The sequence below is a fragment of the Octopus bimaculoides genome, chromosome 1 (genome assembly GCF_046866305.1).
Source record: "Octopus bimaculoides isolate indiv1 chromosome 1, ASM4686630v1, whole genome shotgun sequence".
Taxonomy (NCBI): Eukaryota; Metazoa; Mollusca; class Cephalopoda; order Octopoda; family Octopodidae; genus Octopus; species Octopus bimaculoides.
This window is the reverse complement of record NC_142928.1, coordinates 101,138,040-101,160,625: the sequence shown is the minus strand read 5'-3', so window position 1 is coordinate 101,160,625 and position 22,586 is coordinate 101,138,040. Positions and strand designations below refer to the sequence as shown.

At 33.7% G+C, this 22,586-nt stretch overlaps 1 protein-coding gene across 2 annotated transcripts in view; it reads left to right on the top strand.

Annotated features, from left to right (window-relative positions):
• The window catches only part of LOC106872261 (cyclic nucleotide-gated channel beta-3), an 846,337-nt gene that overhangs the window by 11,289 nt on the left and 812,462 nt on the right, over positions 1–22,586 (top strand). For both annotated transcript variants that reach the window (XM_089354856.1, XM_089354849.1), the window contains exon 2: positions 4,130–4,476. In XM_089354856.1, coding sequence (XP_089210982.1) covers positions 4,146–4,476 — 331 coding nt within the window. In that variant the 5' untranslated portion in view covers positions 4,130–4,145. The remainder of the gene's footprint in view (positions 1–4,129; positions 4,477–22,586) is intronic.

The following is a 22,586-nucleotide window of genomic DNA, read 5'->3' as shown; positions in this document are numbered from 1 at the left end:
TGTGTGTGAAGAGACAGAGAGAGTAATGTTGATGGTGTGTGTGTATATGAGAGAGAGAGAGAGAGATAACTGAAATTTCATTCAGTTTTTGTAATGAGTGAATGTGTGAGTGATTGACAGAGGGAGAGAAAGAGAGAGAGAGTGGTTATGTACGTATGTATGTATGTATGTATGTATGTATGAATGGTTTCAGTGACACACACTCACACACACACACGTGTACACACACAGGTTGTTTTAATCGATTTTCTCAGTAACTATCGGGGCTATGCACCCATCTCCACATGTGTGCCATTTTTCATGTGAATCCACTCAACCGTTTGATTGTGAACCTCAAGACAAGAAAGAATACAACACTTGCCCATGTCAAATTTATATTATATATATATATATATATATATATATATATATATATATATATATATATAGACAATATTAAAAATAAGGATTACTCTCAAGTCGCAATAGCATTACCTTTAATTCTATAATTATATACAGCCTTTTAAGACTAACACATGTTTCAATTGCACTGATTAATTATCGTTGCAATTGTAACCCTACTATAAAATGGTGCAATCTCTTCAGGGATCCCTCTTTATGACTGTTTAATGATATTCTTTTATAAACTCTGCATTGTATAATTGAGAGCTGTCTGTTAAGTGAGACACAGACAATCTCTATTTCAAGTTCTTATTAGATAAACATTTTCAGTCCATCATTTCAAACCTTGTATAGTTTAAATGATAACTATTCATTTATACTTTACAAAAGTGAATTTCCTCATGTGCAAGAATCTCAATGTTTGCTCACATCTAGAATTTATTACATTACCCTTGGATGTGAGAATCCTGTAAAATTCTTCTAAACATAGGTCACATCTATTGGTTCCTAAACATAGGTCACATTTGTATGGTTTTGTAGTACAAATTAACTCTCATTTATTCATATAATCCTTGTTATTATCCTTAAAAGACCAGATTAATTTGCTAAGACTCATTTGGAACCTTTATTTTTGTCTTTAAATGAGCTCAAATGATTTACCAGTCTCTTCTTAAAAATTAATGATGCCCTACCGATGTAAAAGAATTCCTTACCCTTAGATGTAACTATACATCTATATAATATATTTTTAGTTTTACCCTTATTTTCTACATAACAAGATTCTCTTTGAGAACAATTGCAAAGACAACCTTTTATATTTCCATCAGATTTAGATTCAATTTGATCATTCATTATAGAATTAAATTCATTTTCACCAAGTTCCTTTTTACTATTTACTCCTTTAGATAATGTTATTTTTGTTCAATTTCTAACTGAATTTTTATTCGATTTGACATTATTATTTATGTTAAATTGGGTTGTTTCTTTCTCCTCAGTTAATTTCTTAGTGTTCCCTACTATTTTAATTTTTTTTGTTGCATTTGGTGTTATTATGCTTCAAATTTATTATGCTATTCTGATTGTAATCGCTTTTTTTGAAATTTCGATATTATTTTAACATTATGTGCTGCTATAATTTGTGCAATATTATGGCTTAGACAATAATCCAATCTAATCTTATATCAGTTAAGAATTTTGTAATATTTGTGGTTTCTTGGAAAATATTTTTGAATTGCTATATTAAACAACTTGGTAAAATTGACCTGTTTACCAAATAGAATGATTAACCATAAATTATTCTTCAAGTTTAGATCATAATTTTGATACTTATTCCTGTTTTTCGAAAGAGTAAGTATTCTCTGATTTTGATCCATTTTAAAGTTAGTGTTTATTTTACATTTATTTTTATAGATAGATATATGTGTGTGTATAAACACACACACTTGTAGATACCTATATAGATATATGTATACATATCTGTGTGTGTATATATATATATGTGTGTGCGTATATGTATGTATGTGTATCAATATATATGTGTGTGTGTGTGTGATCACTCAACTCAGTTCGACTCCTATTTACATTTCTATCTCAAAATAAAATCCATGCCACATCCCAGTCCCTTCTATACATTAATTTATAGGATATTAAAGAACCTTCCAAAATAATAAGGATCACTCTTCAGTTGCATGCAGCTCTAGGTGTCTTGGGTAGATCAAGCATCAACAAGATTTTTAAGGAAACACACCCTGAGTTCCCTTTTCCTTCTGAAGGATTGCAGGTGAATTTGATTCCAATACTACATGTTAATGGAACACTTGATGTTTATAAATTGTTTTTAGTGCTCACAATTGCAAGCTGTACCTGTACTATTATCTATTTACCTATTTATGAGGCAATGTAGTTGCTTAATATGCTAGAAATAGCAACCAGCTCTATTTCAGAACACACACTTACTATCTTCTAAAATAAAGACACATTCGATATTGTAATTGTTAATATAGAAAAACATGGGATGGTCTTTGATGTCTCTGATCATATCATTGCTTGATCCGAGCCAACTTGTGGGGGCTAAACAACTACTATCCTTTTACGAAGCATTTATGCAGTAACTATGCATAAACACTGAACCACAGATAAGGTACAGCAGCTTCACTGTCTAATTAGTATAACTAGCACTCCATCAGTTACGATGATGAGGGTTCCAGTTGATCCAATCAATGGAGGAATTTTTTCCCAACCAAGCTCTTCGATCTTCTGTGATGTGATCTTTGCAGTGTGAGGTCACACATTGTCCTGATGAAACATCACTCCTTTTCAATTCACTAAAGCGGATCTTTTCTTCAAAGCTTGGTTCAAACACGCTAATTGCTGACAGTAGACTTAAGCATTGATTGTTGCATTAGGTGGTAACAATTCAAAGTGAATTACTCCTTTGCAATCCCACCAGATAGAGAGAACCTTTTTTCCGTGAAGTTCCCTTCTCGGTTGTGGTTGAGCTTTTTCCCTTTTACCAAGCCACTGTTTGCGACATTTAACATTTCGATAGAAGATCCATCCGTCGTCAAGGAGCTTATCATCAAACTCAACTGGACATCCTGTTTGATCTTCATCTTCAAGGTTGAAATCTCCACTTCTGAATTTTGCAAACCATCTTCTGCAAGTTCTTTCATTCAAGCATTCTTTCCCATGAACTGAGTGTATGTTTCAAGTTGCTTCGGCTGCAGAGTTTCATTTTTTTGTACTCATAAAGCATTATGTGCCTTAAATGCCCTTTGGATACCTCCATGTTAGAAAGGGTTTTAATCAAAGAAATTTTAATTCTATTATTCTCTAAAATACTATTTAATTAGTTTAAAGGTACACTAATGCATAAAAATAATTTTTAATTCCATTAGACATTCTAAAATACTATTAAATTTCATTCAATTTTAAAAAAAGTTAAAATCGGACAGAACTTATGGGATGACCTGATATTAACTCTTTACATTCTGAGTTTAAATCTCACTGTGGCCTGCTTAGGTGAGACACTTAATCTGGTGCTCAGTTTAACACCAATATCTGGTCTGTGGGGGGACTTTAGCGGAGTCCACTCTGTTGTAAATATTCAGACCAAGTTTTTGATTTAAGGATATTTCCCTGTCTCCCTTGTTCCCACTAGTCTTAGAGTCTGTGTAAAGGACCATGTGCACTGTTCTGCCCTTGTGACTAAGCACTAAAAAAAAGCAAAAAGAAAAAACAAAAACAAAACAAATTCTCCACTTTAGACTATTATTGTACTCTTTACTCTTTTACTTGTTTCAGTCATTTGACTGTGGCCATGCTGGAGCACTGCCTTTAGTCGAGCAAATCGACCCCAGGACCTATTCTTTGTAAGCCTAGTACTTATTCTATCGTCTCTTTTGCTGAACCGCTAAGTTACGGGGACATAAACACACCAGCATCGGTTGTCAAGCGATGTTGGGGGGACAAACACAGACACACAAACACACATATATATACATATACATATATACGATAGGCTTCTTTCAGTTTCTGTCTACCAAATCCACTCACAAGGCTTTGGTCAGCCCAAGGCTATAGTAGAAGACACTTGACCAAGGTGCCACGCAGTAGGACTGAACCTGGAACCATGTGGTTGGTAAGCAAGCTACTTACCACACAGCCACTCCTGCGAACTTTATATTAACTTTATATATTTCTTAAACATAACAGAATTTAAAAACCATGTTTATTTCACTCATTTCAGCACAAATCTAACCAAGATGCATGTCAAACAGTCAAGTGAATCTAGTGAAGGAAAAGCTGCTGTTAATGAAACACTTTGCGAGAATATTAAAGTTCCTTTATTAAAAGAAATAAACAAGACAGAAAACGATGCACCTGACAAGAAAAAAGGTCTGGATAATCCAATTTTTGTAATTGAAGTTTTCAATGGTAATAATGATCAGGAGAATAATGGCGGAGTAACAGATAAAGAGACTATCGACAGTGTTGGCATTCATCATCGTAAAAATGATGCTAATGCTATTAATATAAGATGTGCTTCTGCTGCTGCCAGATGGAATAGCCTAGAAGAGCCACATCACTTTCTAAGTAAGTAATTGTTATTTATTTTATTATGAAGATATTTTTAACAATTTCCTTTTAAACTTTCTCCATTTCTCATTATTTTATAAATATATTGTTGCCTTTTTGTCATTTAAATTGCAATTTCAAAAGAATTACTAAGTGTTTGTGCTCAAGTGTTTTTAAGTTTAATTCAGTATTTTGTCTTTTGCTTTGTATACATACTTTTTTTTCTCACCTGTTTTCCCATAAGATTTCAGGTTGGATCTGTATATTTTGTAAAAAGGTACATCATTAGAAAGGCTATTCCAGAGGCAAAGTAGATGCATGACTAACGTTTTAAGTTACAATTCCTGTATCATGAATTTATATTTTACTGAAAACATTTTCTTGCCTCTCAGGATACTTATTTAAGGACTTTATGCAATACTGATAACAGGATAAGAAACCAGCCGGGCTGTCTGGTGCCATGTCGGCTCCATTGGCCACAGCATTTGCTTCATTCCCCTTATGCTCTTGCCATTCTCCTTTACGTTGCTCCAAACATTTTTCTTAAATCATCTCCCCACCTGACTGGAGGTCTTCTGAGTGGTCTCTTCCACTCACACAGGTGCCACTCAACAACAGCATGGGTCTACCAATCGTCTGTGAACCCTGCAACACGACTGGCCCATCATAGCTTTGTATGGTGGTATTCTGCAACAATGTCCTTCACTCTAACATCCTTTCCATAGCTCTCTGCACCAAGGCCCAAGTCTCACATGGTGATTTGTCATGGTTCGCTGAGATGGGATGAAAATTTTTTTTAATTACCTTTGATTCCTTTTGTATCATAGTCATTTAAATGCTTTCCTCACTTGAACAAATACATTTATTACATATCTGTAATGAAATAGTTTTTAAAAACGGAATTACTGGTTCTAATTTAAATATCAATATGAATTAGTTTAACATTACTCCTTCTTTCTTTTCTTCTAATACTAATGACTGTTTAGTTCTCCCATGTCTATCCTATTGCCAATTCATTTTTCTTCTCCCATCATGACATATTTAAATAATGGCTTAAATATTTACTCCCACCATTTCTAAATTCTTCAAATCAAGCATTCTATATATTGGGTCATCTCATAAATAATGCGGTTTTTTATACTTCTTTTATTTTTCAAAATTAAGATAAATAATGTTCTTTTGTAGTCTAAAATATACTCTCCTTCATTTTATACAATTCTCTTCATATATCTGGTAGATTTGCAAGGTCCCTCTTCCAAATTCATTTGTCTGTGATGAAAAATACTCCTCCACTACTGTTCTGACTTGATCTACAGAATTCATGTTTTTTCCATCTAAATGGTTTTGAAGACTGCAGAATAAATGATAATCAGATGGGGCAATGTTCGATGAATATGGTGGGTGGGGTATTGTTTCTCATTCAAACTGGTCCAGCCTTTGGAATGTCATCCTTGCTGTATGTGGCCAAGTATTATTCTGATGGAAGTACACATTTTGTCTTGAAACCAAAGATGGTCGTTTTTCTTCTAGCACTGACTTAAACTGCTCAAGTTACTCCCATTAGATCTCCTTTGTTATTGTTTGGTTTGGGTTTAAAAGTTCAAAGTGGACTAAACCTTTCATATCCCTCCAAACAGATAACAACACCTTACATGGGTGAAGACCTTCTATAGCCTGCGGTATTGGTGTTTCTCCTTTCCCTACCTGCTGCTTTTGGCACTTGACATTTTTATAGAGAACCCATTTCTTGTCACCAGTTACTATTCAGTCAAAAGAAGGTTCATTTGTGACATGTGACAGCAAAGTAGAGCACACATTCACTCTCTGCGCGCGATTAAACTCGTAAAGTTTGTGAAGAAGCCATTGACCCAGTTTGCTGACTTTTCTGATGGCACACAGGTGGAAATGCATGGTTGAATGACCAAATCCCAGCTTTTCTGCTAGTTCCTCAACAGTTATGATGGAATTTTGTTCCACATTTGTTTGCAGGACATCTTCATCAAGTTCTACAGATCTTCCAGGATGAGGCTCGTCTTCTAGACTGTAGTTTCTGGCTCAGAATTTCTGGAACCACTGTTGACACCGGTTTATGCTTATTGTCCAATCTCGATACACTGCATTAATATTCCTCACACTTTCCGTTGCGTTATTGCCTTTATTGAACTCATAAAGCAAAATATGCTGAACATGCTCCTTTGTCACTTCCATTATAGCTTTGAAAAAAATAACTGTTAAAACTGAACTGCACTCTTCAAAACTTGCACTAAGAATAAGTACAAAGGTAAAATTACAGCCTGCTTTTATAGCAAGTTGATGCAGGTAGTTTATCCCATCCCCCTTCGACTTTTAGTTCATGCAGTTGAAAAAAACCACATCATTTATGGGATGACCCAATATTTTTATCCTTTCATTGAATTCCATTTATCACTAAACATTTGGTGGCATATCCCTAAAAAAATATTCAAAGGTATATTATCTGAAGAAGCTGTGTTTTATGAATATATGATCTTACATAATGTAACATGATGTTGCATTTTTTTACATGACAAATTGTATAATGTACCCACCTTATAAATAAGATTTGCTATTGAAACATGTATAGTAATATGCAAAACATCCATTTACTTCATCCTTATTATTATAAATAACATTGCATTAAATGTACCAATTATTCCTTTGATATATGCTTGGATTTGCAGGATACCAAATATCAGTGAACTATCTTTTCAACTCTGCATTGACCATGGATTTGAATGGTTAATTTATCTGGAATAAACAGTCCAGCCAAAGCATGCAGTGTGCTTCACTGTTGATGTGCCTTGATCTAATTTAATTGACCACTTCTTTTTTTATTGTGTGTGTGCGTGTATATATATATATATATATATATAATACACACACACACACACACACACACACACACGCGCGTGTGTGTGTTTTTGTTCATATATCTGTCCAACCCATATCAGCCTGGAAAACGGGTGTTAAATGAAAGGTTTAGTTACATGTCTTGTAAAGTTACCAATATATATATCATGTAAACTTTTTCAAATGCTCCACTGTAGTCATTGAGAACTTTTTCTAGCTAGGTGATCTAATTAGCAATAAAGATGGTCTAATTAGTAATGAAGATGAATTCAGCAATGGAGGTGTCTGTTCTGAAACTGTAACTGTTAAAATAAGGATGGAGTGGAAAAAGTTCAGGGAACTTTGCTGGCAAAAATGTTTCTTCCTCTGAGTGAAGAGTAAATTCTATGAAGCTTGTGTAAGAAGGGCAGTGGGACATGGTAGTGAGACATGAGCCTTGAATGTGAAGGATCTGTGAAGACTAGAAAGAACTGAAGAGAGCATACTCTGTTGTATGTATAATGTTTGTGTGCCTCAATGATGAAGCATATATGAGCTGAGAGAAAAACTAGATATATCAAAGGAATAATTGGTACATTTAATGCAATGTTATTTATAATAATAAGGATGAAGTAAATGGATGTTTTGCATATTACTATACATATTACAATACATGTTTCTAGATGTTGTATATAAGAAAGAGGATTACATTGGTGTTGGCATGTGATGTGTATGGAAGATGTGAGTGGGATAAAGAAATACTGAGTATTCCAAGTGGATAAAATATGTGGATGAGGGAAACTAATTTGACATGGGATGAAGTGGTGAAACTGATTTTCAAAGGCTGAGCTTACATGACAAAAAGAACACAGGACTATGACTTGTGGTGAAACATTGTGCTGGAGAAAATCCATCCAACCTATATAGCCATGGAAAAATAGACATAAAAATGATTATAACAGCAATGGATTTGGGTACATATAACATCTACATTTGGGTTTCTCTCTCATATGAATTCTTCATAAATTGTCCATCTTTTCATTAATCTCTTGTCTGTCACATTTTCCTCTTCAATCTGTGTGCTTACCTATTCTCACTCTAGTTCTCTCTCTCTCTCTCTCTCTCTCTCTCTCTCTCTCTCTCTCTCTCTCTCTCTCTCTCTCTCTCTCTCTCTCTCTCTCTTCCATCATGTCACCAGTGTACAAAGTGGTGGTATGTTTGTATTCTATTCTCACTTTATTGCCATCCCTACTTTTTGCTAGCCACCACTCCCTCTCCCCCTCATTATACCTTCCTCATTTTGTATTGTTTACATGATTTTCCAAAACCACAGAACTCATACTTATATTCTATTGACACCCTAATATGAAACTAAAAGTGTTTTAAAGAGAAAATTTATTCATATACGTAAGAAATGTAATGTTATACAATATAATGTTAGATAATAATATTACCTTCAAATGGTGAATAATGAATGGTGAAAACTAAATTTTTATTTAATTATATTTGATGATCACCTTCCTTGTGGAATCTCAAAATATTTTGGTGGAACCTCGATATTCCTCAGAACCTACTTTTAGAAATACTGGCTTAATGGATAAGTATTACTTAATGGATAAGTATTACTAGCCTTAGTTTAGGGATAAAGGTACCTAGTTCAAATCCAGTTGGGTATATGCATATATTCAGGAATAAAATACCTAATAATGATCGTCAGAGATCAAACTGATTGAAATACTCAGTAGATTTATTGTATTTTTTTTTTAATTATGAACTTGTAAAAAGAGGTTACTCTAACAATTATAATCTAATTAACAATTCATCTCTGACAGAACACTTTCAATACTGACCCTTGTAATATAGCCAGATGTCAATTGTTAAAGAGTAAGACTTGGTAACATTTCCCATGCTTTTACTAATTGTTTTGGATGTCTAGGTTAAGTGTAGACATAGATATCCTCTTATTCCTGCCCTCACTTTTAACCTAGTGGAACATCCAGGATGTGATGGCTGAAGGGAAAGATGGCTGTACCAGCACCTGTTTGATGTTCATGCAACATGAAATGAAGTGTCTCACTCAAGGACACAACACATTGCCTGGTGTAAGAATTGAACCAACAGTCTTATGATCATGATCCTCCTGTGACTACTTTTAGTTAAATGTTCATATTTATCATATTTGATTGTGTGTAAGGTACACCTTTTTCACCAAAGCAATCAATATGAATCCAAAGCTTGCAAACTATGGTAGCAAATGTATGAAGGAGTATAAAAAGTTGTCATAAACATCAGATTGCTTGGGCGTTTGATGTTTTTGACAAGTAAATGATACTAAAATGTTTGTAAGTCAATTTACCAGTGTATCTGCTGGTGTGTATTAGTGAAAAAGAACATTGTTACTCTTAGTTTAGACATAAAAGGTTCCCACTTCACTGCATGCATCAGTGGCTTAATGTAGACGTAAATGTAAAATATTTTACATCTCCAAAGATGAAGTTAATAATGAAAGAATAAATATTATTGGATAAAACAATAATTATTATTATTTTGATAGCCATGCCATTATAGTTTCTTTTCAGCTAGGTACCAGACCAAACATTATAGATGAGAGAATGAAGTCAGTTGAAGTCAAACACAAAGGAATGAAGTGCCAAGTTATTCATTGCCAGTGTAAAATTCACAATATAGACAGAAAACTAAATACTGTATAAAACATTTAGTTCACAAAATGGAATAAAATAATTTGCTGTGAGGAAGAAGAAAAATCTAATGTTTTAAGCAGAAACCTACATATCTTTTTGATGTAGATTTCTGCTTGAAATGTTAAATTCTCTTCTTCCTCTTAGCTAAATTATTTATTCCACTATGTGAACTTTTTGTATTACTATCTGTTGATGTAGGCTGTCATTAGTTCCCTCTGACACTACTTACTATTTTATTGCATAACAATTTGGTCTGTGTGCTACCGTTTCTACTAAATCACCAATAGATTATGAAGTTGATAATGAAAAATATTTTAATAGATGCTTTCAAGTGAACATCTATGGATATCAAATACAATTTAGTAATGTAGAACATTTGGAGATTGTCATAATGCTTAACAGACAGCCCCAGGTGTACACTTGTGAATAACAAACATAATATAATATAAACTGCTAGAGATAATTGCTAATAAATAGACCAAGTAGGAGACTTATGAATATTACTAAAATATTGCTTAACTGTTCAAGCATGATGATTTAAAAGACATTTGGTTTCTAGCTAAAATATAAACTTAACATTAAAAACGCATTTAATGTACAAATCCTTTCATTGTATGGAAATGAAATTCTACAGGAAAACAAGCAGCAAAACAAATATGTTCATGAAGTTAAATTCCTCTATTGATTAGTGGATTCTGATTGGTGGTATATTTTCATTGATTGATTTCCATTCTTTATTATTTCTTTTGTTTGGTTTTGTTTCTTGTTTGCATCTTTTTCTACTTCTGCCATAATTTTATCTCAGATCAGCAATTGAGTGAAATATGTTTCTGAACTAAATTAACACAGTTGACTAACCTTGATTTTAAATTCTGATAGCCTTACATTTCAGAGACCTATGTAAAATATCTTACTAATTATGTATGCTCCAATGCATACACTGATCATGATATGTTCATGATTGCACATACAACAACAGAAAACGATATTCTACATGAAGTTTCTTGTTTATAAATGCAAATGCACACACTCCTTCAAATGATGTGTTAAAAATGAACTGCAATTTTGTTTAGATAATATTTTATGATTTGGAAGCAGACAACAATCTGACAATAAAACATATCATCATCTTTTTCCTTCTGTCTCTACCGTCCCCACTGTCTCTCCTCTTCTTCTGTTTCCTCTTTACTTCCCCTTCTTTTCCTTACAACTAGTTTTGGCTGATAAAAAACAGATTAAGGTGTTTAATGAAGACCATGTCTGATGTAGGATAGGTGTGACATATTGCCAGACATTAGGATGTAGACAAAATACCATGTAACTTCTGACTTTCTGTGATCTGAGTTCAAATACCATCAAGGGCAACTTTGCCTTTTATCTTTTCACAGTTGATAAATAAGGAACCACTTCAGAGGGGTGAATTGGTTGAGTAGTCAGAGAGTAAGATGAAATGTTTTGCAGTATTTGTTCCAGCTTTTTACATTGTCTAATCTCTTAAGTATTAGATCAACATTTCTTTGTGTTTTTCTGATAGTAAGAGTGACAAGGTAGTGTTTGTGAAACTTGGGTGTAATAAATACCATGTACTTTTATTTGATAGACCTGTTGATTGTTAGTTTTGTTGCTGTTGTGTATGTCTTTTGCTGACATGTACACACATGACCCTGTTAATATATATATATATATATATATATATATATATATATATATATATATATATATATATATGAAGGCATTTACCCAAGGTGTAATAAAATTGAATCTGAACCTATGTGACTGGGAAGCAAACTTCTTAATCATACAGCCATGCCAATCCACAACAAAGATAAGATGATAGTTGATAGAAACAGTGACAGAATATTTTGTTTGATCAGTTGCTTCTATATCATTGGTCTTCTGGTTTGGCTGATAAAAGCTACTTAATACTAGTGACACTAATGTTATTTGCAAATCCTAACTGCAATCTAAGATAACATGTGTAATGTTAAATAATAGCTTTAATAGCTGTTTATCCTTGAGTAAGTCGGATTAAGTATCTTTTTAAATGTAATTAAATATCTTGTTAGTTGAATTAAGTATTTTGTAAGTAAATTTAAGTGTCAACAAAAGATCTGAGAGCATACTGAATTTATATGAAATTCTCTTGACATCAACTAGTTGAGAAATGGTAGGAGCAGCTAGATCTCATCCTTGACTAAACAAAGATTAAAATCATTTTGGGTAGTAATATCAAACTCTTTCCATAACACAGTTTGAATTTAACATGGTAAGCTAACAAAACAATAATCATTTATACAACTATCATTTAAATTCTCCTCATGGTACTTGCCAATGGCTTGGTGGACTGATTCTTTCAGAGTTCAGTTTAAGATCTTTGAGAATTGTGTATCCTTTTTAAAGAGACAGAATATTGCTGGTGATGGAATGTAGTCAACATCCAGCCAACCTGACCAGCTTCAAGTCACACAATAGGAATTTTGTAGCTTATAATATAAATCAAAATAGTAGAGCACATGACTTAAATTATAAATACTAGCTATAGCACAAAACTTATGGCATACACTTAATACATCTGTCACAGTAAATGATACATAGTTGATCACAGACCAGTGATGTATAAGTGGACAAAGCTTGCATAAACTGCAATAGAAATGTAATCTTTATAGAGGACATAGTTGGATATAAATTTAATCTCAGTATTAACAACATATTTGCTTTTTCTGTGCTTTTGAAGCTCGCACAACTGAAATAAGTGAATGAATATAAAAGTTGTTGCAGAAATTTGCTATGTTGAAGAGAGTTGTGAGTAAATAATATCTGAAATGAATGTAATGTAGTAAATAGAATGCCTCTACCCACTGTTATCGGAAAAAATGGTCATGATTACAATTTCTAATATTGTCCTTGAACTAATCAAATAATATTCAATCTTATTTCACTCCCTGTCCCAAGGAATTTTCATAGCTCTATTTTTAATCCCCAAAGAACATTATATAAGCAGTCATTACATCTTGGAAGAACCATTTTACTAAAAAAAAAAAAAAGAAACAAGCAATATCTCTTTTGTGCCCCATACAGCATTAAATTCCCCTCTCATTTATTTTGTGAGGCGTCACTTACCAGATGAGTACAGCTCTACAATTATATATCTTGTTATAATGAGTTATGTTCAATGCATGAACAATAATTTAAAGCTCAATACATTATGCTACAAATGAATTGTGAATAGTATAGACATATTCAGCCACATCACTTGTAGTGTAAGGATGCAATATATGTACAGAACAAATTTATCATAGAAAAAAAAGGATGCATGCATGTATGTGTGCGTGTGCATGCATACATGTGTGTGTATTTGTGCATATCATGCATGTGTATGTGTGCGTGTGTATGTATGTATGTATGTATGTTTGTATGTATGTATGAATAAATGACTTTCTGTGTCATTGCTGGTTCTTGAACTACTTATACCTTGTAGAAAAAGTGCGATGCTATCCTTCATTTCTGGATTGTAAAGATATGCCTACATTCTATTCCTTATCATCAAACCACAAAAGAATGTTTGCATTGGTTTTAAATTACTTCTAGCAAATCACTCTTTGAAATCAGCTGTCAGCTGCTGAGGTGCTCGCTTAGAACATACCTTCCAATAACCCAAAATTTTCTCCCAACTTCTCTAATTCATTGTAACCACATTCCAGTTGTACAATGAGGTCATGGCTTGTGACACATCTTTTGGCAGGAATCAATTCATCTACTTGTTATTGAGTCATGTCAGTGATGGTCCTCCACTGTGTAGTTTGTCTTCAGTGCTGGTTTCCTCTTCTTTATATGTCTTTATCAATTTGAGCACATTACTCTTGTCAACGGTGTCATCTCCATAAGCAACTTATAGCCTTCTGTGGTTGTCAGACAGCCTGCACCCTTCCTATGTCAAGAACTCAATGACTGAGTGCTGGTTCTGCTTGGATCCCATTATTTGTATGCAATGATGATGATGATAATTAAGAAGAAGTAGAGTGGCTGTAGAGTAAGTGCTACTCTACCAACATATGCAATTTGAATATGTTATTTAAAAAAAAGTGTTGTGTCCACTTTTACTTTATTTTTGGTATAAGGCTTGTATAATTATAAACTGGAAGTTTTTAACGATAGCATACAGTGAGTACAAACAATGTATTAAAATCTATAAGGTAAACTTATGCATTACTTTTTAAAATATTCATATATTTTAAAGACTTACTTCGTTTGTAAATAGTGCAGAAAATGTGAAATACATAGAATTGCAAATACCCTGAAAACGATTTAACATTGCAGCCAACATCTGAACTTGTTTGAACAGTTCTGGTGTTTAATGTATTATTCATTGGAATAATCTACAGACTTTAGTTCAAAAACATGATGCAAGCAATAATATGTAGCTTGAGTTTTAGAAGCTGTTCAAATAAAATGTAATCCAGTAGATCAAAGAAAGGTACTAGCTGATAAATATTCTGTTCATGCAAAGGGTAGCATGAATGTTGCATGTATGGCAGAGTGTGACATATGTAATTATAGTGAGTTGTAAAACTTCATTCAGTTGTGATCATCCAAGCAAAATAATAAACAAAAGCTCCCTTGAGGTGTATTTAAAATCTGAAAACAAGATCAGTATTTTTATCAAAGCTTTTGAACAGTAGTCAAGACAGGTCGGGGTTGTCTCCTATGCTTGTTGTTTTCTGGTTGTAAGCATACCAGAAAAAGTGTTTTTGACAAGTAATTGCTTAGGGAGTTTCAACCTTATATTACATATATGAGACCCTATCATATTTGTTTCTAGCATCACAAGTTATTTTCTTTCAGCCATACAGTGAAAATTACATACATTTAAATCAGTATATTATAGAGATGTGAAACCACATCATTAGATACAAACAGACGATCAGAAATATACAGGAAAGAGAGGTTTAATATATTCTTCCATTTTACATTTTCTCCCATGCTTCTGGGGGAGGAAAATGCAAAACAGTTCAAGACTAAGTGGATAGTACATGCAAACAGTATTACTATACATGTCAAGCAGAAACTGTTCATTTCACTTTGACTAAATAAATGCTGTTAAAGACCAAACGGTTTTTCTTCTTTATATTTCATTAGTTTTAAACCAGTGTTATCCATCAATGGATGTTTAATTCTGTTGACTTCAAGGAAATGAGACTTTTTAACTTTTATGTTTTCCCAAAGAACATTAGTAATATCAGTGAATGAAATAGATACAAATACGTTAAATGCATTACTATCATGATCATCATGATTATGATCATCCTCATTTAATGTTTGTGTTCCTTGCTTATGTGTGTTGGCTGGTTTGACAGGATCCAAAGGGACCTGAGAATTGCATCACATTCCAGTCTTGGTTCCTACAACTGGATGCCCTTCTTAAAACCAACTACTTTACAGTGTGTACTGGGTACTTTTTTGCATGCCACCAGCATCAGTGAAGCTGTCATGCAGTTTACAGGATTATGAATCCCAAGGGTACTACTTAATGTTTGAAGATAAGAGACAAAGGATGAGTAAATGTATGAGAGAAGGGGGCCAAAGTAGAAACAGGTTTCTTGCTGTAGAGGAGCTACATGACAACTATAACAATTCACACTTTAGAAGAGAGAGTGGGACTGATTGTTTGGTACTGGAGAGTGATGAAATATGGGTGGGAATTAGATAACTGACACTGCTGGGCAGCAGAATAGTAATGATGAGATAGTAAAGAGGACACTATACCATCTAAACTCATATTTTTCTTCTGCTATTTATCATCATTTGGACAACCTTTGTCTAAAGTGTATTTGCATATCATTTGAACAGGTGTTTCAGAATTAGATGGGCTTCTTATTGCTAAGCATGTAATTATGAAATAAGAATAAAACCTAGTTTACTAGCTTTTATTCCTATTCTTAGGTGATCTGAGTTGTCTAAATGCAAAGCAGTAATCAGAACATGATTAGAATTTATATTCTTGTATTCTTTCATTGGTTTCAATCACCGGACTCTGTCCATGCTTGGGTATCATTTGTAAGGTTTCAGTCGATTATATTGATCTTAGTGCTTTGTATGCTTATCCTTTTGCCAGTCTCAGAGGTAGAAGCAGGTAAACTTGACTTCGATAAAAGAATGTGGCTGCATCAAAATAGAGTACTGTGTGATATATTCTTATTTGACACACCATTTATTCTTACCCTACTCTGCGTGAAGGCCCATGGCTCAGTGGTTTGAGCGTCAAGTTTATGATCATGAGGTTGTGAGTTTGATTCCCGGACCGGACTGCGTGTTGTGTTCTTGAGCAAGACACTTTATTTCTCGTTGCTCCAGTTCACTCAGCTGTAGAAATGAGTTACGATATCACTGGTGCCAAGCTGTATCAGCCTTTGTCTTTCTCTTGGATAGCATCAGTGGTGTGGAGTGGGGAGCCTGGTATGCATGGGCGACTGCTGGCCTTCCACAAACAACCTTGCTTGGACTTGTGCCTCAGAGGGTAACTTTCTAGGTGGAATTCCATGGTCATTCATGACCGAGGGGGGTCTCCTTCTAATCTCTATCAAACACACACACAAACAAACACTCATACATTAACTTTCTATGAAGAAAAGAAGAAAAGAAAAAAGCATTCCATGAATTTACTCCAGAGTGTAACTATTTCCATTTTTAATAAAATGTCTTACTTCATAAAATGTTTAATTAATAAGTCATAAGTTATGTCATGCTGTTGATATCTAGAAAGAATGAAATAGCATTATGCATGATTGCCAACAACTAGTAATTTGAAGAACTTCATAATAAGTAAATATATATATATATATATATGTATAATTATGTGAATTCTATGCATTTTTTTCTTTATGATTTCTTAATTTCAATTTTAAATTTCCAATCCTGCTTCATAATGTAACAATTAATGATCTCTGTTGTAATATCTGCAACTATTAGGGGATCATCTACGTCTGTAATTTTGTGAAAATGCAATTTAAACTGTTGGCAATGGTCAAGGTGTGCAGGTGTTTATGAATAGGTATCTGTTCCACTGCACACTTGAAGGAATGCCACTCAGAAAAAAAGCAGCTTGAAACGAATGTCTACATCTCAAAGAATATATCAGAAAATGTCTGTTGCTAAAACTGAAATTATTGGCTAATAAATATTTTCATCAGGTAGAATTCTCCAGAAATAGTTATTGCTCTTTATGTGTACATTAAGAACTTTCTATTCTCTTGATTCCTAATCTACTCCCATTCTATGAAGAAAAGAAGAAAAAAAGACATGTTCCACAATTTTCCTCAAGACTAATTATTTCCATCTTCAATAAATTGTTTCCTTTCATAAAATGTTTAATTGATATGTGACTGGTTATGTTATGCTGATGACTTCAAAAAAGAATGAAGTAATGCTATACATGATGACCGATGACTAATGATAGTTTACTAAAATACACATACACACATACATATGTACTGTAGGTATGGTTTTTATCGCACAGAGTTTTAGTTGACCTGAGGACATGGTTGAATTAACAGAGTCAATGGAATATTGGATAGAATACCTTGTGGTATTAGTTTTGGTTGATTGTGCTCTAAATTCAATCCCATGGAGGGAGGCTAGCTTTGCCTTTCATCCCTTATTCAATAAAACATCAAGTAATGATTGAGATCAAGTTCTCTTTCTGTCTTTCTCCGTTCAATGTGAAATGACTATGAAAGAAGCATTTTGGCACCACTAGTTTCTGGACACAGCAAGAAGATGGTCAGCAACTGCAACTCTTGGAGTAGCAGTGGAGGTGAAGAAGTGGTTCGTATTTTCTTTCTGGAGTGGAGTAACATTTGTACTGAATTATTGTTGAATGTGTGAAGGTGTGTAACCCAGTGATCATGATCATAAGATCATGGATTCAATTAGTGTACCAAGTACTGTGGCGCAATGGCCCAGTGGTTAGGGCAGAAAACTTGCGGTCATAGGATCGCGGTTTCGATTCTCAGACTGGGCGTTGTGAGTGTTTATTGAGCAAAAACACCTAAAGCTCCACGAGGCTCCAGCAGGGGATGGTGGCGAACCCTGCTGTACTCTTTCACCACAACTTTCTCTCACTCTTACTTCCTGTTTCTGTTGTGCCTGTAATTCAAAGGGTCAGCCTTGTCACACTGTGTCACGCTGTGTCACGCTGAATATCCCCGAGAACTACATTAAGGGTACACGTGTCTGTGGAGTGCTCAGCCACTTGCACGTTAATTTCATGAGCAGGCTGTTCCGTTGATCGAATCAACTGGAACCCTCGACGTCGTAAACGACGGAGTGCCAACAACAACCAAGTACTGTATTGTGTCCTTTGAGCAAGGCACTTTATTTAAGGTTACCTCAGTCAATTCAGCTGTAAATGAATACCAGATAGGGCATACTGGCACAGCTCTCTTCCTTCAGTCATATCCTTGATGTGCTGTTGCAACAAAGGTGAAGAGACTGAGAGGGGGTCTACATCTGCTCATGACCTAAAACAATTAGTGAAAGCATCATACATGTTACCAAGCTATACTCATTCATGTGTGATGACTGGCTCTGCTGTATAATTGTTGTATGTAACTATATTGTCATTTCACCATTGATGGTTGTTTAATAGGAGAAACATATAAATGAGATGTTTTGGTGTTTCTCAAATGCATTTGATGATGTTCTGCTTAGGTCAGCTCTGGTATAGCAGACCTACAATCAAAGCTGTTCTAGTTTGGACATGCTATCTTTTGAGGCTTAGTTCATCTCAGATTACGTTATCCTACATGTTCTACATTTTATTTATTTAATTTTGTTATCTTTTATCATTTACTTGTTTCATTCATTGGACTATGGTTAGGGTTTAATGAAAAAAAATTGCCCCTAGTACTTTTTTTGAAGTCTGTAAGTTGTGGTCAATGACATGTGTGTATATGTGCATATATGTATGTAAATATATATAAGTATATGTATATATATGTGTGTGTGTGTATAAATATATAATGTATTTGTTTATATAGAATTATATTACATATATGTGTGTGTGTGTGTGTGTATGTGTATGTGTGTGTGTGTGTGTGTGTGTGTATGTGTGTGTGTGTATATGTGTGCATGTGTGTCTCATCCCTGAGAACTAGTGATAGTTTGTTTACATCCCTGTAACTTTGCAGTTTGGTAAAAGTGACTGAAGTACCAGACTTTAAAAAAATTAACTACTGGGGTCGATTTAATTGACAAAACCCTTCAAGGCAGTGCACATGCATGGCTACAGCCTAATGATGGAAGCAACTCAAAAATAAAAGATGTAGAATTTTGGTTGGATATGGCTGGTTTCACACTTTAGCATTTAAACTGACCATATCCAACCAAAATAATTCACCTCTTTTAGCTTCAAACTGGCCTGTCACACTTACTCTATGATGTTGTTCTAAAAATAAAAAAAATCACATCATTGAAATCTCAAAGCTACATGGTAAGACATGACTAATTCATATCAATGTGAATAAATAAGCATTACATTTGACAGAGAAATCTGAATGCTGAAGGTTAAATGCTAAACAGCTAACTGCTGTCTTACTGTAACTTTCTCTCTTAGTTGTCATCAGCAATTGTACCAAAGTTGCCTCATTTTCCTCCTTTTCTTGCTTAGCAAGCAGTTAATCTTTGGTATAACCTTGACAGAATAATTTCTACCAGTTTAAACTCACATGCATTATCTGATTTTTTTTTTACTGATGTCTAGTTATAATGCTGCAATACATTTGGTTCTACAACACAAATTATTCCATTGACATGAACATTTTCTACACACATTATGTAATTGACTTTGTAAAACATGAAAATATATAAGTACAATGTTCTTTTTACACTTTTACAAGAATACAAAATATCTGGATGATTTTATGTGTGCACATTTTAACAAATCCATTTATGTAAATCTTGTCTTGTTTGATGTTATTTCTTACTGAATTCTTACCTCTCTTGAATTTTTCTTTACAAACCACATGCTGTGTAATTATCATAATATTTTTGTATTGATAAGATCAGAAGAGGTTATGTTTTTTTGTTATTGTATAGGAAATAAAAACAAATACATATATAATCTATTATTGTTCTTATATCTGTAAACAATCTATTGATCTCCTACATATTCATTGATGAGGTGTTAAATTCTTACTGTACTATCATTATATATATTTTTTTTGTAATATAAAGTTTGATTATTACTTTATTTCTTGATTGTTCCTTTTCTAAGATTTCTAAAAAAACTTCCATATTGTAGGGTGGAATTTTTTGTCTTTATTTTATTTTCATTATTAATAAAATGCTATGTATTTAACTTTGCAAATAAAAACATGAAATGATGTATAGTAATGTGTTTACTCTGCTGATAAAAAGCAAGATGATGGATTTCCTGACAGTATAGTTGGCATGATGATGAAGTTACTGATTATATAATAGCTCACCTTACAATGAAAATAGTAGGCAATGAAATTACAGGCAATATATATTTACCGTTTAAGGTGGTGAGCTGACAGAATTGTTAGCATGCTGGGCAAAATGCTAAGTAGCATTTCATCTGTGGCTGACTTTGCCTTTCATCTTTTTGGCATTGATAAAGTAGGTAACAGTTAAACACTGGGATCGATGTAATCGACTAATTCCTCTCCTGAACTTCCTACCTTGTGCCAAAATTTAAAACCAATATGTAGTTACTGATCTATAGTTAGTCACAAGGACTTTACACTGAACACATTGTGAAGCTGTCTATATTTGCAACATAGTTCCAAATTCAATTTCCAGATAGAGGCATTTCATGACAACTCCCTCAGTCAAATAAACTTATCCTTTATAAGACAACTTGGTTGATATATCAGCCAGCCACTTTTATTTTAGAAAGATGAGTTATCTCTCTGATAAAATATATAATTTTTATAACTTCATCAACCTCATCCATCTTCTCCACCTCCTATTTCTTGGAAGATCATGGGGATAGAGTCCTCGGGCACCTCTTCCATAGAGTCCTATCAGAAGCAACCACCCCTGGAAATTCCAGTTGGATTCCTAAGCATGATCAACTGGGACTATGGATATTATCCAACCATCTTGTTCTTGGTCTACCCTAGTTCTCCTGCAAATTGGTTCAGCATGAAGAATTTGTCATGGGATTATTTCCAATGACATTCTAATCCCATGTCTATAGTAAAGAAGTCAAGAGCTCTCAATAAAATGAGTTAAGGAAGTTAACCCTTTAGCATTCAGATTATTTTGTCAAATGTAATGCTTATTTATTTACATTTCTTTGAATGTGGACATCCAACTATGGACATATTTCATTACATTCAACTTCATCAGCATAGTATAGAGTTATTTCTTTAACATTTTCAAATTTCTTTTGTACAAAATACGCTAGCTGAAAATTACACAACTCTTTTCCTAAAGTGAAATAGAAATTTTTGTGAATTCTACAAGTGGACTTAAGCAGAGTATACTATGCTGATGTCATCTAATATAATTATCTTTTGCTTGCAAATATCTAATTTCTTTTCTTTAAGCATGTAAATTAACTCTGAGGGATTCATTTTTAATTTCTTGAAATTATCTCCCTGCTTCTTTGATAGTTTCTAACTGTTGTCACTAGGTTTGATTTTTATATTTCCCAACTAAATTTATTGAGAATTGTTTCTATGCAGTAATACAATTTATCTATTGCGGTACAAAAATTCATTTTGAAAAGAATTTTAAATATTAACACTCTTATTCCTTTTGTATTTTGCAAAATTGATTCCACTTTCTTTAGCATCTTTCTTTAGTGTATAAGCCAACACCTTTAAACTTTATCTCTAGAGGTATACAAATATCACATAATTTCATTCCCTTTCTCTGTAAATCTTGGGCCTTATGTTCTATATAAGAAATCAATAAATCCTTCTCCTCTTCACCACCACCACCACTGCCGCAACCACCACCACCACCACCCCCAATAACAACAATCTTGTGTCAGAATCATGAAAGAAATGCTTTAAATTGATTTATTAGATATGTTTGGAATTAAGGAACATGACTTGAACTATTTCTGATAACTCAGAGTTTATCTGAAGGATTAAGCCTATCAGTTAGGTTAAGCTGTATTTGGTATTTGTCACTAGTGAAATGAAATGGAAGACATTTTATAATCCGCTTTATGGAGAAGTTACTGCACAATGTACTTAATAGAATAAAGTAAATTTTCTGCAAAAATTTAACTGGTTAAATTCTAGTTTGATTAAGAGTCAAAATATGTTTCATTACATAAGCATGATAAGAGTGGCAAGCTAGCAGAGCCATTATCATGCTGGGATAATGCTTAATGACATTTTCTCCATCTGCACATTCTGAGTTCAAATTCCACCAAGGTTAACTTTGCATTTCATCCTATCGGGGTCAATAAAATAAGTACCGGTTGAGTACTGGGGTCGATGTAATTGACTATACTCCTCCCCCAAATTTCAGGCCTTGTGCCTATAGTGGAAAGGGTTATGTAAGCATGATAAGAATGACAAGCTGGCAGAATCATTAGCATGC